This window comes from Symphalangus syndactylus, chromosome 7 (assembly GCF_028878055.3).
Source record: "Symphalangus syndactylus isolate Jambi chromosome 7, NHGRI_mSymSyn1-v2.1_pri, whole genome shotgun sequence".
Taxonomy (NCBI): domain Eukaryota; kingdom Metazoa; phylum Chordata; class Mammalia; order Primates; family Hylobatidae; genus Symphalangus; species Symphalangus syndactylus.
Window position 1 is genome coordinate 137,664,074 of NC_072429.2, and position 18,502 is coordinate 137,682,575.

At 49.3% G+C, this 18,502-nt stretch overlaps 1 protein-coding gene across 4 annotated transcripts in view; it reads right to left on the minus strand.

Annotated features, from left to right (window-relative positions):
* COL22A1 (collagen type XXII alpha 1 chain) overlaps nucleotides 1-18,502 on the minus strand; it is a 327,237-nt gene that overhangs the window by 132,351 nt on the left and 176,384 nt on the right. For all 4 annotated transcript variants that reach the window (XM_063643570.1, XM_063643569.1, XM_055287347.2 and 1 more), the window contains 3 exons: nucleotides 14,525-14,578; nucleotides 2,380-2,433; nucleotides 1,609-1,662 (listed from right to left, as the gene is read on the minus strand). In XM_063643570.1, the coding sequence (XP_063499640.1) occupies nucleotides 1,609-1,662; nucleotides 2,380-2,433; nucleotides 14,525-14,578 (162 nt within the window). The remainder of the gene's footprint in view (nucleotides 1-1,608; nucleotides 1,663-2,379; nucleotides 2,434-14,524; nucleotides 14,579-18,502) is intronic.

An 18,502-nucleotide genomic window follows, 5' to 3' on the forward strand; every position in this document is an offset into this window, starting at 1 on the left:
CACATGTTTACCTGTGTAACAAGCTTGCACATCCTACACGTGTACCCTGGAACTTAAATGTTGAAGGACATGTGTCAGGCACACACACCCTTCCCCATGACTGGCATTAGGGAAATCATTTCCCCCAGCGGAATATCTCCTGTGCTATTGCTTTCAGAGCTATTAGTGCTATTCAAAAGTGAACGTTTTTTATAACCCTGGTGATTCTTCCACCCACAGAACCTGCTGCCACCCAATTTGACTCATCTCTCCCTGTGCCTCCAGCTTGGACTGGCGACTAGTGAAAAGACAGCCCCACCTGCACAGAGCAGGTGTCCTGGAAGCCAAGGCTTTAGCAAGGCAAGAGGAAGGGCTTTTGGGGGGATTAAGGCTGCCTGAGTTAATGAAAGCAGGAGCTTGACCGGGAGCAAACGCCAAGGCCAGAAGCTGTGCTTCAAACCTTCTGTGGCTACAGCCGCATCTTGACAGATGAGAAACACTCACAGTGGCTTTCTTTCTCTAACATGCTCCCCTCCTCTGAATGTCCACACTGATCTGCATACTTTCTGATGAGCCCTTTGGATCGGATGAGATTGCTCATGTGTTTGAACTTTCAGATGATCCTGTCACTCACGGAAAATGTTTATTGGTGACGTTGCAGTTGACTGTGTGTTGAGAAACGTTTGCCGGTGATGGTGCCATTCACCCGGTGTTCCTCCCACACACGATCAGATCACCTGAGTGCCCAGCGCGGCACTGAATTCATGTCCAGTGCCCTTTGGCATGCTGCACTGGGGCGCAACAGAGCTGGGGAGGGTGCTGGTGTTGCGGCGACCACAGGGCCTCTGGGCACCTCGATCCACATTCACCCATGGATCTGTGTTCCATGGAGAAGAGGGGAGAACTGCCCCATGTGCCACCCAATCTGCTTCACCCCCACCTCACCCCTCCTCCAGTATCAGGAGCCTCCCAGCTGGGGCCTTCCCCATCGGGCTCAATGAGGGAGAAGCAGCTGTAAGGAAATCCCTTTAAGGTGGCCCAGGAGCCTCCCTGAGGGTAGATCATGAGATCTACTCAGGTCTCAGCCCATGTCAATCACCATCCTGCCCTGAAGAGCTGCAGGCCAACTTTAACTGTGCCCCTCCTATCTGGGGAGACAGTAATGTTTTCTAAGCTCCGCCTGCCCCCTGAGAGCCCCAGGGTCTCTCGGTTTGCAAGGCAGAAAACATGATCAGGATCGTAATGGGAAGGGCTGCCACACGGCTCCCAACCCATTGCTTCTGGTCGCCTCTGGGTATTCCTCAAGGACAAGTGGTCTTGCCTTCAGCAGCAAAGGACTCTTGAATGTGTCTTTTGGTGAAAAGAGGAAGGGCAGTGGCCTAGGGACTGTGGTCCTAATCCACACCCAGGCCAGGGCACACAGGGAGCCTTCCCACAGACAGGGCACTAGCACGAGTGAGCCACCACAGAAGGAAGGCCCAGCCTCAGCTCCGGGGCTGCAGGCCTTGCTGGCCAAGGAGTCCTCAGCTCTAGGAAAGTGGCCCTGGGCCAGCTGCAAGGGCGCAGCGCTCCCCACAGAGCAATGGGGAGTGGGAGGAGGGGAGCAGGAAGATGTTTCTGGACACTCACCGCGGGCCCACCAGGTCCAGGCTTTCCCGGGAAGCCGAGCTCTCCAGGCAAACCCTGAAAGGGGACCACATGGACACTGTTAGCCTGGCCTGTTCAGAGATCAGATCACTGACTCAACCTCTTTCCCGGCATGGGCCCAGGCCTCTGGGTCTGAGGAGGGCATCCGGGGCCTCTACTGCCCTCGGTCATCTGCTGTGAAACGCGGAGGTGTTGCACCTCTGAAGTTGACACGTCCATGGTTTGTGCGGCCTGCAGTCGGAGTGGCCTTCCTATCCACTGCCACCTGCCGGGACAGATGGAGCTGCCTCCCTCTGCTGATGGTAGGGCCTGACCCACTCCATGGGTGGGTGTGGATGCTCCCCACTCCCCCATGCCCACTTTCAGGACACTTTTTCAGCAGCCCCGAAAGATGGGAGGCGAAATGTTAGCAAATGCTTGCCCAGGTCCTCTGTTTTGCCTCAAAGCCAAATCACAAACTACAAAAAGACATCCGAATGGGCAACCCCAGGCTAACGTGCCTTCTACATGCCGGACTCTGGAGGCAGCCGCCAAAGTGCCACATTAGCTCCAGTGATACTCTAACCCAAGGGTTCCGAAGGTCTGAGAGTCCAGAGGCTGGGGGTTCTACGTATCGGGGTCCTCCTGTGTGTGTTTTTGCATTGAACTTGGGTGGATAAAAGACAAGAGGCCATTCACAAAGATGTTCCCAGGTCCCACAGGCCAGGAAACCACCATATAAGTGCCCTTGTAGAAAATCAAAGCCAGTCTTACCGGAGAACCTCCCGGTCCAGGGGGGCCTGGGACACCAGGGGGTCCTGGAGGGCCCTGTAGGGAAAGAGCATTGGGTGGGTTACAGATGGGCCCAGATGAGCCTCCTAGGGACAGTGGGCATTTGAAAGAGGCAAAGGGAAGGGGACAGGAGGATGAGGTGAGATTTTAACTTTATTTGTAATGCCTGATTTTTCAAACAAAAATAAACAAAAGCAAAAGGAAAAGATTTGAACCAAAATTTGCAAAATGCTAACATTTCATATTTGGGTGATGGGCATGCCATCGCCTGTAATATTATCTATTCTGCTATATATTCAAAATGTTTGAACATTTAATGTAAATACATATGTGTGTGCACATGTGTAGACACACACACACACACACACACACAGTCTGACCCATGCATAAAGGCCTTCCAGAAGAGTGATTCTCAATCATGAGTCACTGAGCAGGGCTAGCGCCAGGATCAGAATCGCCCGGGTGACCAAAGAGATCTCACGCCCAGGTCTTCTGGTTCTGTAGGTCTAGGGTGAGTGGGTCTCGTATCTGTACTTGTGAAGATTCCCCCGTGATTCTATGGAGATCAGTCCTCACAGCCACTTGAAAGATGTAGATTCATGTGCTATTTAAATCATTCATGGCCTACACTTAAACTTTGGGGCATCTTCACGGGCCAGGAACAGAAGCAGGTACTGTTAGCAAACAGAAATGTAAGACCTGTTTCCAAGCTCCTGTCCTGGTTGAGGGGGAGGGTTGGGGAGGGGAGAAACATGTAGACAAATAATTACGGTAGAAAAGGGCTGGGCATGGTGCCTCACAACTGTAATCACAGGACTTTGGAAGGCTGAGGCAGAAGGATCACTACAGGCCAGGACTTTGAGACTAGACTGGGCAAAATAGCAAGATCCTATCTCTCTAGAAATAAAAAAATAAAAATTAACTGGTCATAGGGGCTATTGCCAGTAGTCCCAGCTACTCAGGAGGCTGAGGCGAGAGGATTGTTTGAGGCTGGGAGTTTGAGGCTGCAGTGAGCTGTGACTGTGCCATTGTACTCTGGCCTGGGTGCAGAGCAATAACCTGTATATACAAAAAAAAAAAAAAAAGACAAATGGCCCAACTAAACCTATGAGCACAGATCTAGGTCCGGGGGGGGTCCTGGGACAACAGGTGGTTCTTGCACCTGGGAGTGATGCTATGCATCCGGAGGGATGAAGGCAAGCGGGCAGAGAAGGCACCTGAGTACTGAAGAAAGCCCGAGAAATAAACAACAGGTCATGCAGACAAGGCAGGTGGGCTGAATTCACAAAGGCCGGCTGCTGTTGAAGGTATTGCGTTTTGAATGATAGCCAAGAGTTCCATATGAAGAGAGTGTGGGTCTGCACAGGGCAGATGGAGGCTGAGCCAGGACCTCAGAGGCCACGGGCTGTCATAGTGAGGAGGAGCGACTTTGCCGTGAAGGTCTTGGAAGTAACTGAAGGAGCACAAGAAGACGTGTATGGTCACATGTGTGCCCAGGAAAGCAGCCTGCAGTCTGGGGAGACCAGAGGGAGGAAGGGTGGACATGGGGTTATAAGCAGGGGCGAGCTGGAATCACACAACACCAGGGCTGGGAGGGAGAGTGGATGTGGTGTTCTGCATATATCCAGGTTCCTGACAGTCCTCACGCAGGGACCCGCTCATTTTAGAACAGCCAGTGACCCCACAGCTGAACCACCTTCAGTGGCTCTGATTTTCTAAAGGGTAGTGCTCTTCCAAGCGAGTTCACCACGCCCTCCTCCCTCAGCTCCAGCACCGCAGACCACTGCTCCACACAGCGTCCAGAAGGTGCAGATGACTTTTCTAGCTCAAGTTTCTCTCTGGACACCCCCTCCCGTCCTCCCACACCTCCCTTCTGAGCCATCTCCACCTTTCTGAGATGGTCTCCAATTCCCCAGTGGAATTAAACTCTCCCTGCCCCGTGCTCAAGACCAACTTAACTGCGCTGATCTGACCCACGACCCTCGAGGGCAGGCCCTTCTTGTTCCCCCTGCACCTCACACAGTGATTATCCTAGGGTGTGGCATCCAGCAGGCGCTCAGTAAATGCTTGAGGAAGTCTCCTGAATTGAGCCAGAGCCGAGAGCCTAGGTTTGCATTCAGAAAGAACAACACTGCATGGCCACTAGAGGGCGAGAAATACCAAAAAATGGCAGAGGTGGCCGCATCGGTGAACTGTTCCCCTTTCTCCCTCTGGGGGCACCCGTGAGTCAGAAAACAGGCATAGACGGGACCATTTACTGAACAGGATTTGGGGCCCCCTGGACTTAGTTTTCTCGGCAGCTCGCTCCTTCCTGGCAAGTCTTAGGGGTAGCATCTTCCCTCATCAGAGACATTTGTTGACAGCTGGAGCAACGGAGGGGCCGGGTAGGGCTGCAGGGTGCCCTGGGCAGGTTCCAACCTGGGTCCTCCCTAATGGACGAGGGCTGCTGCAAGGCCTTAAAGAAGCCTCCCGGCCTTGCTGTATTGTGGGCTGAGCATTACTCTGCCTCCACAGGCTGCTCCACCTTGGTCCCTCACTTCTCTCAGCAAAGCAAGAGCCCTGCAGTGACACTCACAACTCTCACACACCCCAGAGGCACATTCCAGGCAATGTTTTTCCTTTTTGTTTTTTGAGATGGCGTCTTGCTCTGTTGCCCAGGCTGGAGTGCAATGGTGCAATCATAGCTCACTGCAGCCTCCAATTCCTTGGCTCAAGTGATCCTCCTGCCTCAGCCTCCTGAGTAGCTGAGACTACAGGCGTGTGCTACCATGCCTAATGTTATGATTTTTTGTAGAAACAGGGTCTTGCTCTATTGCACAGGCTGATCTTGAACTCCTGGGCTCAAGCAATCCTCTGCCTCAGCCTCCCAAAGCGCTGGGGTTATGGGGGTGACAGGTGATCTAATTTTACCTCAACATGGTCTTTGAGGGCCTCACAGCACCCCAAGCCCACAGAGCATATCCGAAGGCCCTTCCCAACCAGACAGGAGTCTCTTTGTTAGCAGTCTGAATGAACAATTCAGTTCCCTTCCCTCCTTACATGTCTAAGGATGCTGATGAACTCTGGAGTGTTTTATGCTTTTTCAAAATGGTGAGGCCAGGAAGCCGGCCCCCTGACCAGCCCCTCGCTCTGGCCCTGCTTGCCTTCCTCCTTTGCCCCTTGCAAACACCCTTGCCCTGCTGCTGCTTGCTAGTTTTGGAGTCTCACAGCACATTAGAGGTGATGGCCCTTTAGCGGCCTCCTAGTGGAAATTAAACCTCCTTGTCTGACAATGAATAAAACTGAGGCCCAGAGAGGGTCAGGACCCACTTTAGGTCACACAGCCATCATCTCTGGCTGCTGCAGACACACCTGGAGGGCCTGTCACAAATGCAGGTACACAGAACCCTTGTTTAGATTCAGAGGCAGCAGGTCAGGGACAGGCCCCAAGGTTCAGTGACTTTTGAGACACCAGGTAATTCTGATGAGCTGCCAGGTTTGGCCATGACTCGTCTAGGCCAGCTCCGTATTCCACCATCACCACCACTAGCACTGCTGATGAGCCTGTGAGCATAACATCCCAGGAAGAAGCACAACCCAGGAGAGAGAAAAAAAACCAGAAAGGCAGGACAAGGGGCTCGGCCACCTCCATTCAGCGTATGCTCCACCTGTGTTTCATACACCGGCTCATTCCAGCCCTCCACTGGCCATGGGAGGCTGGGCTTTTTCATTAAATTTACAGAAGAGGAAAATGAACTGATATTAGATAAAGCTCATATATGGATACAGCACCCTGATCCCTTCGCTCCTCCCAAGCCCAGTACCCCAGCCTTGCAAACTGTCTGCACAGTCCCCACTCAAGGACACGGGTTTCACCCTGCTGTTACAGCCCCTTTCCACCCTTTAACACAATGCGATCTCCTAAAAGACTCTCTGCATGTTAAGGGAGACTAGAACTTAGGGCTTTAAATATGGGTTTGAAGATCTCAAAGTCTATCTCCCTGGTAAGACCACAGCACGTGGTTCCATGCTTGCACACAGTAGAGGTTGAGTCACTGTCTGCTTGTTTGATGCTGTACACTTAGGAAAGAGAGGGAAAGCCTACCCAGTTATTAAACCTGGCAACTGCGGTAGCCATTTACAGAGAGAGAAGCTGGAAGCAGCTGGAAGCAACTGTCTGAAAGTCTGGAAACCTCTTCCAGGAGGGACCACAAAAAGGGTGAGGTGATTTGCTTCCAGCCTCTTTTCCAATTTACAGGAGACGTGCTCACAAGTCCAAGTGGGAAACGCCGGGTGCAGTGGCAGGAGGGAACAGCCCTCAGGATGCCGCTGCAGCCAACCTACCCCGGATCCTGGTCTCTTGGCCATGCTCTGCCTTCAGATGGCCACAGAGAGCCACACACTGGGGGCAGAAACTCTAAACAGAATAGCCGCCTCGCCTTGGGGGTTACGTTCAGCCTTGTCCTGATTACCACACAGGTCCTGAAGCTGGGACTTCAGCTCTGGCATAACTCGCTTTGTTTCTGACACAGCCTCAGGCCAGCCGTGGAGAGGGCTGGTCAGGGAGGGGCGGGTGGGCAGGAGCATCCTGGGAGGACCTGGACATGAGGGCCTTTCAGCCCATGGCTAGGATAGCTATTTCTACTTTGGCACTCCCCCAAAAAGGAAGGGAGAAAACTGAATTTCCTACAGCACTGACTATATGCCTGGCATCCGACAAGGACTTTGTCCATATTACCACAAGGCCCCTGGACAGTATCTGTCTCCCTGCCCATGTGCAGGTCCCTGCACTCAGGGTCTGGGAAGATTCACACCTTGGATCGAAGAGGGTGTCAACAGGTGACAGGGTGTGGGTGATGCCTTTAAAGGGAGAGGGGCAGTGGGTAGGCACAGCTTTGATCCTTAAAGCCAAGGACCTGCACTATCCTGGAGCACCTGGAAGAAGTTATCCCTGGAGACCCAGTATGGTGGTGGGCAGGGCTCCTTCCACCAGCCAATGCCTACTACGTACCACTGTGTTCTCTCTGGGGTCTTAAGACAACTCAGCCCTCCACTCCAGAAAATTACAGCCGAGTAAAGCACATAAAACACAGGCCTCTGGTGTCCCGGGTAAAGCATCAGAGGGCCTAGGATCAAAGGCAGGGTTATATTTTGAGCAGCTGTGTGACTTACGACAAGGGATTTGGTTTCTAAAAATATATAGTAGGTACAAAAATACTTTCTGTGCAGAATTGTTTTGTATAAAAACCATGGCTTCCGGCATGTAGCAGAATTCATGAGATACCTGTTGAAAAGAATGAAAACAGACAGACAAAAGAGGTGCTCGAAGGCCATGGAGCTCAGAGGAAGGCATGGTAGAGAAATCAGGAGCATCTCGAAAAGTGGGATGAGCTTGGTGTGGAAGGGCTAAGTAGGGCCTGAACAGAGGGAAGTGGAATCGGAGAGGAAGGAAGCCACAGGAGGATGGAGCTGCTGGGCCATGGCTAGATGTGAGGGGAGGGGAGGAAGAGATACACCCGGGGCAAGCAAGACAAGGCTTTGTCTTCGAGGGAGCACAAAAAGAATAGAGGTGGCATCAAAGAGTGACACAAAAAGACTTATGCTTAGAAAGACACACTTCTAGGCTAGGCGCATTGGCTCACACCTGTAATCCCAGCACTTTGGGAGGCCAAGACAGGCAGATCACCTGAGGTCGGGAGTTCAAGACCAGCCCGGCCAACATGGAGAAACCCCATCTCTACTAAAAATACAAAATGAGCCAGGCGTGGTGGTGCATGCCTGTAATCCCAGCTACTAGGGAGGCTGAGGCAGGAGAATCGCTTGAACCTGAAATGCAGAGGTTGCGGTGATCCAAGATCGCACCATTGCACTCCAGCCTGAGCAACAAGAGCAAAACTCCATCTCAAAAAAAAAAATAAATAAAAAATAAAGTCACATTTCTAGTGTCCTTAGCAGCCAATGGTAGGAGGAAATCTTGCAAGATGACAGACCATAAGACAGTCAAACATGAGAGCAGGCGGAAGGCAGCCAGAGCTGGCACTGGAGGAAGGTGATGGGGGGAGGGATGCAGACAGACCAGGGGCAGGTCTGAGCCAGAGCTCAGTGGTGACGCAGTGACCAGCTGAATTGGGACTGGGACACAACCTAAAATACTCAAAAGGGGAGGGCCTTGCAGGGGAATGGGCAGGTGTGTGGGGTTGCTGTGGGGGATGGTGGATTCAGTTTTGGTCTATTTGATGTGTTTAGTTAAAAAGTCTGCAGGGCCTGAGAGAGAGAGAGAGATAGAGAGTGTCCTGGGGGTAACTGTGAATGTAAACAGAGTGCTGGTCTACCCGTGCTGCTGTTGGCTGAGGGATCCCAGAAAGCTCTTGCATTTTCCAGATAAGAGAACACTGTAACAGAGGTTCAACATCATCTCAGCTTTCTTGGATGACATAATGGCACTTCAGCATCTTCCATGGCCTTGGGGGACCTTACCGTGAGGTTTAATAACTACTGTTGAGTTTGGACCAATCTTCTTTGGCCTTCTGATTAATCAGTACCCTCATTTTATGTCCTTTTTTCTTCTGGAAATCAAATTAAACAATACCTCAAACAGAACAGCCATTTGAGTTACCTCACTGGTAAGTTTCCCAATGAAACCAGACGACTAATTGCCAAATCAGGAGAGCAACATTGAACTCATTTTCTATCTTTTTCTGCAAATACTTGAATGGCATTTGGGTCTTCTAGGACTAGAAAGCCCCTTTCCTTTCCTCTCCTCCACTTCCTCCCGCCAAAAAAACGTCTAGAAAGCCAAAGATTCTACACATTATTGTCCTTTTATAGATGAGAATATTAGAGTTTCCAGTCTTTCAAGAAAGAATGGGACTACAGGAAGGCCGAGAATAAAACGCAAGAAGCGACACTGTCAGCAGCACTCACAGGTGCTGTGGGCAAGTCACTCTTCCCCCGTGGGCCAGGGAACAGACAGGCAGAAATTTACGTAAGAAAAATCTAGGACTTTGGTTGAGGATGGCCTGGGTCAAATCTCAGGTGGCCTCATACTATGTCAATGGACTTGGACAATGGACTTCACCTCTCAGAGCCTCATTCCAGCTGCCATAAAATGGTTGGAGGCCCCTCCTTCAAATAACTGTGTGTGGATTAAAGAAGTGTCAACTAGCCCAGAATTCAGGACTTCACAAATGTTACTTTTCTTTCTTCTCATTTAATTGTTAACAAAATATCTAAACAACCAAATCATCTAATTATTAATGAGTAACAAATTAGTCAATAGACGTAAATATTAACAACAAAATATGACTGTTCTCATTATTAATGAAAACAAGTAATCAACCACTTATTAATTAACCAATCAGTCCAGTTATTAATGAAAGAACACTTGGTCCCTCTAATACTACAGTGACTATTTAATATGATTAGTAGTTACAATGATGATGCAGGAATGACTAATTAACCTAATTATCATTAGTAAAGAATAATTATTCCTAATAACCACCTATTTCCAATTGGATTTATAAAGTTAGATGGAATTTGAAGATGCATGAAAATTACTCGCATAAATTAGCATGACAATCAAATTCCTTCGTGACTTGGACATGTTTATTTTGGGGGGAAGTAGCTCATAATTTGGGAGTCCTCCTCTGAGATGGTAGATCCCTGTGGCACTAACCCTATGACTTCCCACTTCAAGGGGTTTCTGCACAGAGGCCCAGGCCCACAGCCCACCCAGCCTCTTCTCGGGCCAAGCCCTCCCCTGCCTGCATTTCCACCAATTCAAGGGACTTTGTCCTGAGCACAGCACCAAGCTGCACTGCCTGCGCATAAGCACTTGGCCAGCCCAGATACCAGATTTCCAATTTTCCTAAACGGCTGCCAGGATACAGGAGTCACCACATAGGACATCATGGATGTATAGATTTATTGTAAAATTTTCTAGCAGGTGGAATATTTCATTTTGAAAGACAGGCATAAAAAGCATCTTATAGGATCCCAGCCACCCTGGGGCTTTGCACGCTCCGAGATGGCAGTGCTGGCTCTTCCCATAACGCAAAGCTAATTAAACTCTCTGAGCTTGGTTTCTCTAGATTTTAAATGAGGGTAAGCAAATTTTGCTCACAGGCAGTTATAAAGAATAGACACAATTATATATGAAAGCTAAAGAGAATGCTTGGCAACAGCAGAAACTAAACACACATGCTTCCCTTTACTTCTCCCCACTGCTCTTTCAGGGATAGGCGGCCGTGGGATCAACCTCGGTTTTCCAGCTCAGTGTCAAGATCCCGCTCTGGGCCTCCACAGAACCCTGACTTCCTCTCCAAAGCTCAGCTCAGTGGATTCTCCTTCCAGACTAATCCTGTGCTTTCGTTTGATGATGCTTTGACATCTTGAGGCCTTGTGGATGCGGGGAGGGCCTTCCCCTTCCAGGATTAGCTAATTCCTAGAGATCGCAAAGGACTTGCTTGAGAGTAGGACTCTGATATGCAAACTCACCCATCCCTAGTCCACCTTCTTCAATCAGGCCCCTGTGGTGTGGGACGGGACACTACCTCTCTGCCCTAAATCACCCCTGGACCAGGTACTAGACCGTGAGAAACCACCCATACAGCTTGGAGCCTGCAGAAATTATTCAAACTCTCCAATCCTAAGCCTGCTCAGCAACTGACCCTGCCTCACCCTTGCCCAGTAGAGGCTCCTGCCCAAGTTTGCCTTTCACTCTTTCTGCCTCCAAACTGCGTCTGTTGCTCCCCCGACAGCTCTGCAGGAAACGGACGCTCCCATCCATGGAAACTGTGAGGAGCAAACTATCTCCAATGACAGTCGTCTCCTGATCTGTTGGCCTCACCTTGCCTGAATAAATACAAGATTTAGGGTTCAGATGAAGACACCTTCTCTATCTGTGTCTCTTTCTGGCCCATTAATGTACGAATTCTCATGGCATAGACTGCAGCTACTTAGATTTTACATCCCCAGAGCTGAATTTGGTACCCAGTGCGTACTTAATAAAAACCTGTTGAATGAACAAATCCATGAATGAACAAGCAAATGCATGACGGTAAGCAGGAGAAAGCAGAGGCCAGGCCCAAGCAAGGCAGACACATGGATATGTCAGGAAGAGTGAATCAGAGGAAATAGCTGAGATGCATGGAAACCCAGGCTCTTGCCGTGGAGAAACAGCAACGCTTTGACACTGTTGGTGGGAGTGCAAATTAGTTCAACCACTGTGGAAGACAGTGAGGCAATTCCTCAAGGATCTAGAACCAGAAATACCATTTGACCCAGCAATCCCTTTACTGGATATATACCCAAAGGATTATAAATCATGCTACTGTAAAGACACATGCACACATATGTTTATTGCAGCACTATTTACAATAGCAAAGACTTGGAACCAACACAATGCCCATCAATGATAGACTGAATAAAGAAAATGTAGCACATATACACCATGGAATACTATGCAGCCATAAAAAAGGATGAGTTCATGTCCTTTGTAGGGACATGGATGAAGCTGGAAACCATCATTCTCAACAAACTAACACAGGAACAGAAAAGCAAACACCACATGTTCTCACTCATAAGTGGGAGTTGAACAATGAGAACACATGGACACAGGGAGGGGAACATCACACACTGGGGCCTGTCAGTGGGTCAGGGGAAGGGGAGGGAGAGCATTAGGACAAATACCTAATGCGTGTGGGACTTAAAACCTAGATGACGGGTTGATAGGTGCAACAAACCACCATGGGACATGCATACCTATGTAACAAACCTGCAAGTTCTGCAGGTGTATCCCAGAACTTAAAGTAAAATAAAATTAAACTTTAAAAAAAAACAAATCTGGCCTCTTAGCGTAAGAGTGGCTGACCTGAACATAGCTTCGATTCCATCATGCAGTGGCCCCATCCATGCCACCAGGTGATACATACTGCAAATGCTATATTGCCTGGTTCTGAACCACTGAGATCCCTGAACACATCAGGGTGCACAATTACAGGGTGCTACTCCCTGCCATGAAAGCCTGGTAATATTTATATCTATAGCAACAGCTCAATGTCTGGCATTCAGTAAGATTTACTGAATGAAAATTATTTCAAAGTTAAAAATGAAAGAACGAAATCTCTTTTCCCAGATAACAAACAAACAGTTGTAGGGGAAAAAATTATAGCTTAAAATAATTTGATCGAGCTGCATTGATGGTGAATTTTAAAATCTACAAGGTTGACTCACTATGAAGCAAGGTAATAAAACATAAGGCAAAACCCACTCTATTTTTCATTATTAATAGCAAAATGCCACAGTGAATGTGAAATCTTTAGAACACTGTGAATTATGATGGATCGTATATTCTTATTCCCTGCTGCATCCTGACCTGAATGAAGGGTGCAGAAATGAAGTCTCAGATTGCATCCAAGGTGCCATCTGTCACTAGAATGCTTTCATGTCAGCCAGCAGGAAAAACTGGCTTCTGAAGTGCAGTGAGCAGTGTTTTCCGGATGAGTGCCTCCCTGCCAACAAGGGACGGACAGTGTGACCGCCACCCCGGGGAATCTGGTGTGGAGGTGGGGCTGTCCAGTCCCAGGTGGTGCTGAAGCCAGCTGCTTTACCACAGCTCCAGGAGGACCAAACGGAAGAGCCCAGCAGTGACTTGTGCCCACCTGCTTGGTGCCAAGAGGCCAAGAGAACAGGGACAGCCACGTCTACCCCGTGTGCGCTATGCCTCAGGAACTCATTATCACCTCTCATAGTCACTGCTCTTCTCCTCAACCTTCAGGTGTGCCCTCCTTTTTTATGACGAGAGCTGAGCCTGGGTCTCTGCCGTTCCCTCTGTGCTTTCTGCTTGCTGGTCCTGCTTCAGCATGAATTTACTGATGCCAGGGGAGGCCCAGATCAGGGAACAGGAGTGAAGCTTTGGTGGGTGGGGGGTCAAAGAAAGGATGAAGGGAATTCTTTACACTGCAAAGGCCAGGCATAGAGCTTCAGGGGCTTGCCGTGTTTTGTCCACACTGTGGTACCCTGTGGGGGACTCATGGTGGTGCTGCATTTGCAAATCAGGAAGACTAAGAGAGTTTAGGGCCTCGGTCATGTAGGGAGGAAGGGATTTGAAGCCAGGCGTCCGCCTAGCAGAGGGTGGCCCTGAGTGAAGCCGTCTGTGCCTGGAGCCTCACCCCTCATCTATGACATGGGGACAAGGACCCTGAGGGTGCCTATCTAGATGGGTGGGTGTCAGGATCCACACGGCCGGCACTAGGATGGCACAGCTGGACCTGTGGAAGCAGGGCCAAGTATGGCCTGTGGGAGCTGGGCCAAGTGTGAGGACAGAGGAAGCTACACCAGAACTGAGTCCTAAGAGACCCAGAGAAGCTGGAAGAAGCAGGAGGAGACAGAGAATCCAGGGAGCGAGAACAGCACCTGCCTAGGAACAGAGGCCTCTGAGACTGGGGCCCTAACCCCATCATTTTACAGATGGGGAAACTGAGGCCCAAGCAGGGGAAGGACTTGGCCAATGTCCCAGTGTTTTGGAGGACAGAGTGAGACCCAAACCCAGGCCTCTTAGCTCCTATGATAGCGGCCGCCCATTTGGTTTTCTGGCCTCTGTGGCTGATCCCCTTACACCTCTCACTGGGTTCATCTTCCTACTCCTGATGTTCCGTGCCCTGTGCGCCGGCAGCAACACATGCCACTCGATTCCTGTCCAGTGCTGCGCTGCGGTGCACCAGGCCCCTGCAGAGCTGTGCCCTAGGGAAGGCCCTCCCTCCGCTCATTCCTGCCTGGCTGGCAGCGCCTTGTCTGCCAAAGGGAGACAAGCCTCCTCATGGCTGATTTCCCCACCACCTCGTCCTGGGGTCCCCCCTCGCCTCCCAGCATTTCCCTTTCTCATAGGACTGCTCATCACTTTTGTCACCCCTATCTGCCTCCTCCAGATGGAAATTCCTTCAGGATAGCCAACAATGGTCATTCAGCTCCCACACAGGACAGCAGAGGAGGAGGGAGGGAGGACACGTGACCCGCTGGCCGTTCTTTTTAATAGTTTGATGAGGTGACCAGCAGGATTCTGGCTGCCCACCTAAGAGCTGCTGCCTGGTCATTTATTTAATCAGAGAAAAGCAGCATTGCTATGGAAGAGAATGTCAAAGGTAGTTACCTGCAGCCCCAGCAATCCAGGGATTCCAGGTGGTCCCAGGTCACCTTTCTTCCCCTGAGTGTAAAAGAAGAAGCTAAAATTAACAAGCAGGCAGTCGTCAAGCAGAGGTGGTTTAATAATGAGTCTCAGTGGACGTTTGGGTCTTCATTACTCTCAACCTCCCAGATTAACAATTGTCCCTCAGGAGTGCCCCACAGAGGAACAATGTGGGATTAGAAAAAGGACTCAGGGTTTTTCTGAGGTCAAGAGTAAGGCTTTGGATCCCAGCTCTGTAACTTAAATGTGTTTGGTAACTCAAGGTCCCATATTCAAAAGGTACAGAAAGGTGTACCCAAGAAAAGTCTTCTTTTAATCCCAGTCTCAGCCACTCAGTTCCTTTCCTTGGAAACAACTAATCTTACTAGATGTTGGTTAATTTTCCCAGAGAGATTTTATACATTGGTAAGCTTTACACATGCACACACACAAACACACACATTCCCCGTCTCTCGTTTCTTCACAGACTTCAGCATGCCATTCAATCTGTTAAACTTTGCTTCTTTGTTTCCATTTAATTTATCTAAGCCACATCCCATATCACATGGAGAGTTGCTGGTATCCTTTATACAGATGCGTGGTTTTCCCTGTGCAAATGAGGCATGATGCATTGAAACAAGCCCCTCCTCGTGGCCAGGTAGGTTACTTAGGGCATTTCTGCTCTTCTGCTGTGGGAAACCACGCTTCAGTGCATACATGCTCAGTATCCAGCAGGGTGATGTTGTGGGGTGACCTGAGGCCATCTCCTTAAATAGGGGCAAGGTGTGTGTTGGTTAGTTTAATTTACACAATGTGGTAATGGCATATATTGTACAACAGAGGTTATCTGAAAGACAGAATACAGCCCTTTTTGGCATTGTTCTGGTGGTTTTCTTGATTAAATAAAAGCACTGCGATTGATAAGATCTACATTTTTTGAGTGTCTATTTCACGGCAAACTCTCTTTCTAGTTCTTCCCATATGATCCTTTCTTAATTTACTCTGCAAGAGGACCCTGGAATGCCCATGTTCTCATTCCATTGATGAGTGTGCAAATCGAGGCTCAGAGCTCATGTCTCTCTTGGTGCACAGCTAGTAAGGGGCAGAGTTCAGATCACACCCAGTTCCATGCAGACTTGAAGCCTGTGCCAATATTGCTGGCTTCTCAGGGCTCTGAAGAATTAAAAGGGATGCTTTCTACAAAATAACTCTAAGTGTATCTGTGAGATTGTAAAACTTGATATCATCCTCTCCTCTCTTTCAGCAACTCTGGCCCTCTTCTCTCTGCCCCTTGGTGACTCTTGCTTGTCTCCACTGTCCCAGAACCCCCAACTCAAGCACACCCTGGGAGCAACAGGGAGGATGGATTAAGGCTGATCAAGCTGCTTCTCTCACTGCCCAGCATAACCCATAACATTGCGTTGGGCCAGCCCACCATTCTGTCTCCCCAGAACCACTGCAGTAGCCTTCTAAACAGTGCCTCCCTTAACACACTTGGCCATTGCACTTTTCCCCTCAAAGCAGCCGGGATGATATCATTAAAACATAAATCATGTCACGTCTCCTCTGCTCAAAACACTGCAATGCCTCTCAGCTCACTTACAGCAGAACTTTAGTGACCTCCAGCCTGCCCTCCATGACCTCATTTCCTCCAACCCTCTTCTCATTTCCATGTACTTTTTTCCCACCTCCAGCCACACTGGCCTCCCACCTCCACCTTGAATCTGCCAAATGCATTCCAAACTGAAGGTCCGTCCACTGGCGTTTCCTTCTGCCTGGGTTTGTTCCCCAGGTATCCATATAGATCCATTTTTCAATTCAATTTTGTTTCTGCTGAAATGCTCCTTTAACTGAATGTCTTCTTTGGCCAGCCTCACCAGAATAGCACTCCCTCTGTCCCACTGTGTCTTCTCACGCTACCGTAATTTCCTTAGTGTGGATCCTCACCAGATGCACCATTGGCGTTTGTGCTTATTTATTGCGTGTCTACCCCTACTGGGACACAAGCCACCTGAAAGTGGAGTCGGGCTCTGGTTTTGTTTGATGCTATATACTGTAGGCTCAGGACAGTGCCTGCCACACAGTAGACATTCAATAGACATTTGTGGGCTGAATAAATCATCCCTTTGAGAACTATGCAGTCCCAAGCCATGACGGTGGCACTGAGGATAGCAGTGAAAAGTTACAGAAAAGTGATATCAGGGAGGAAGGGAAGATACAACTTGGAGATTTGTTGACTAGCAGAGAGAGTGAGTGAGCCTGGTTTAGAAGCCCCTGGATCCACACCTTTGAGCTGTGAACCCATCAGGCTGGAGGGTGCATAACGTCTGGGTCACAATGAGTTTCTTGATACTTGTCAGGTAGAATTCAAGATGTGGTCACAGATACCTTCAGAAGACAGCCAAGCCTTGGAGGCACTGGGTTTCTCCATCCATCTGATCCCGCTCTGATTAATGCAGACATTGGGAAGCTGATCATAAGACAGCTAAGAGTTGCCAGCTCCCCTTCCTCAGGGAAAGGAAACCAGACACCTTCCATTTACTATCTAGACAGACACCCCCTCCAATTGCTTTCAGGGGATTCTATAGAGAGTCATCGGTTATTTACAAGATGAATAAACCATTTTCCCTCAAGGTCAGTGGGAGGACCTGGTGAATAATCATCGGAAGTTAGAATCCAAGCCAGCAATGTAACTGTGTTGACAGGAAAGACTGAAAGGAGAGATTGGAATATCTAATGGTTGGTAAGAAAGGATGAGAGAGAAGGGATGCAGAGGTCTGGCCATGACTGAGCAGAATGACTCATTAAGATGCCGATGTGGTCGGGGGATGAAGCATCAGTTCCCTCTCCAGGGTGACACGATCACCATTTGGGGATGCAGCAAGGTCTCAGCAGCTCTCCGCTTCCTCAGCTGACCCCAGGATCTTATGTAACAACGTTACTCATGCTCAGGAAGGTGAACACCTAAGTTGACAACAGGATTTGTAAAAGGCATGAATTCAGGAGGTGTTCCTGTGCCAGGAAAGTTGAATCAATTGATCTGGAAGAGCAGACGTATGGGCAAGTAGGAGGTGCGTGGTAGACAAGAGAGAAATGCAAAGAAACCCATCTATGGAAGCAGACATCATAAGCATTAGGTTTTCAGCAAGGAGAAAAAAACCAAAAAGGTGGCAAGAGGCCAGAGAAAGAAAAGTGTCAGAGCAGGTCTTTCACGGGTCATCCATGAAGGGGCATCATCCAGAGAAGCCTCAGGGTAACATCTCTCTGGCGTCTGTACCTTCCGCACCCCCAGCATCATGGGCCATTCCAGTGCCTCTCAAAAGTGGCCTTCCTTTCTATAGCCACAGCCACGGGAACCCACCCTGTTCCCAGGCTCAGTCTCTTCCTTCAGACCCTCCTCGGCCAACCTCTGCAGGCATCTGAGCTGTTTGATTTGGAGATTCCTGGGGTTCTAACCTATCTTTTCAGTTTGGTGTCCAGGGTTCACACCATCATCTCCTAAGCAAGAGCCCAAATGGACTGCTTAGCTCAGCCCCAAATACCCACTTAGGACTTCTGATGCCTGAGACATTGCCACGCTACTCCCTCTGTTTGTAATCCTCCCTTCACATCTCAGCCCATCAAAATCACATCCCAGTTCAGTGCCACCTCTTCCATGAAGCTTGAGCAGTAATGACAAATAACAGCTCAAACGATGAGAAATAAATACTTGAGTCATGGATTTCCTGGGGCCACCCAAGAGCTAACAAGTTAGAATTGCCAGGGGTGGGGTACAAAGCTCCAAGTGAGTAGAATCAAAGGAATTCTCTGTGTTCTTTCTCCAACCCCTTTCCTCTATGATATTGTAAGGAAAAGAAGTCTAAATCTAAGGTACATTGGAAGGATAAGCCATTTAACTTGCTGAGTCTTTGTTTTCCCACATGGAAGATTATAATCATGATAATTATTTCAAAAGATAATAGG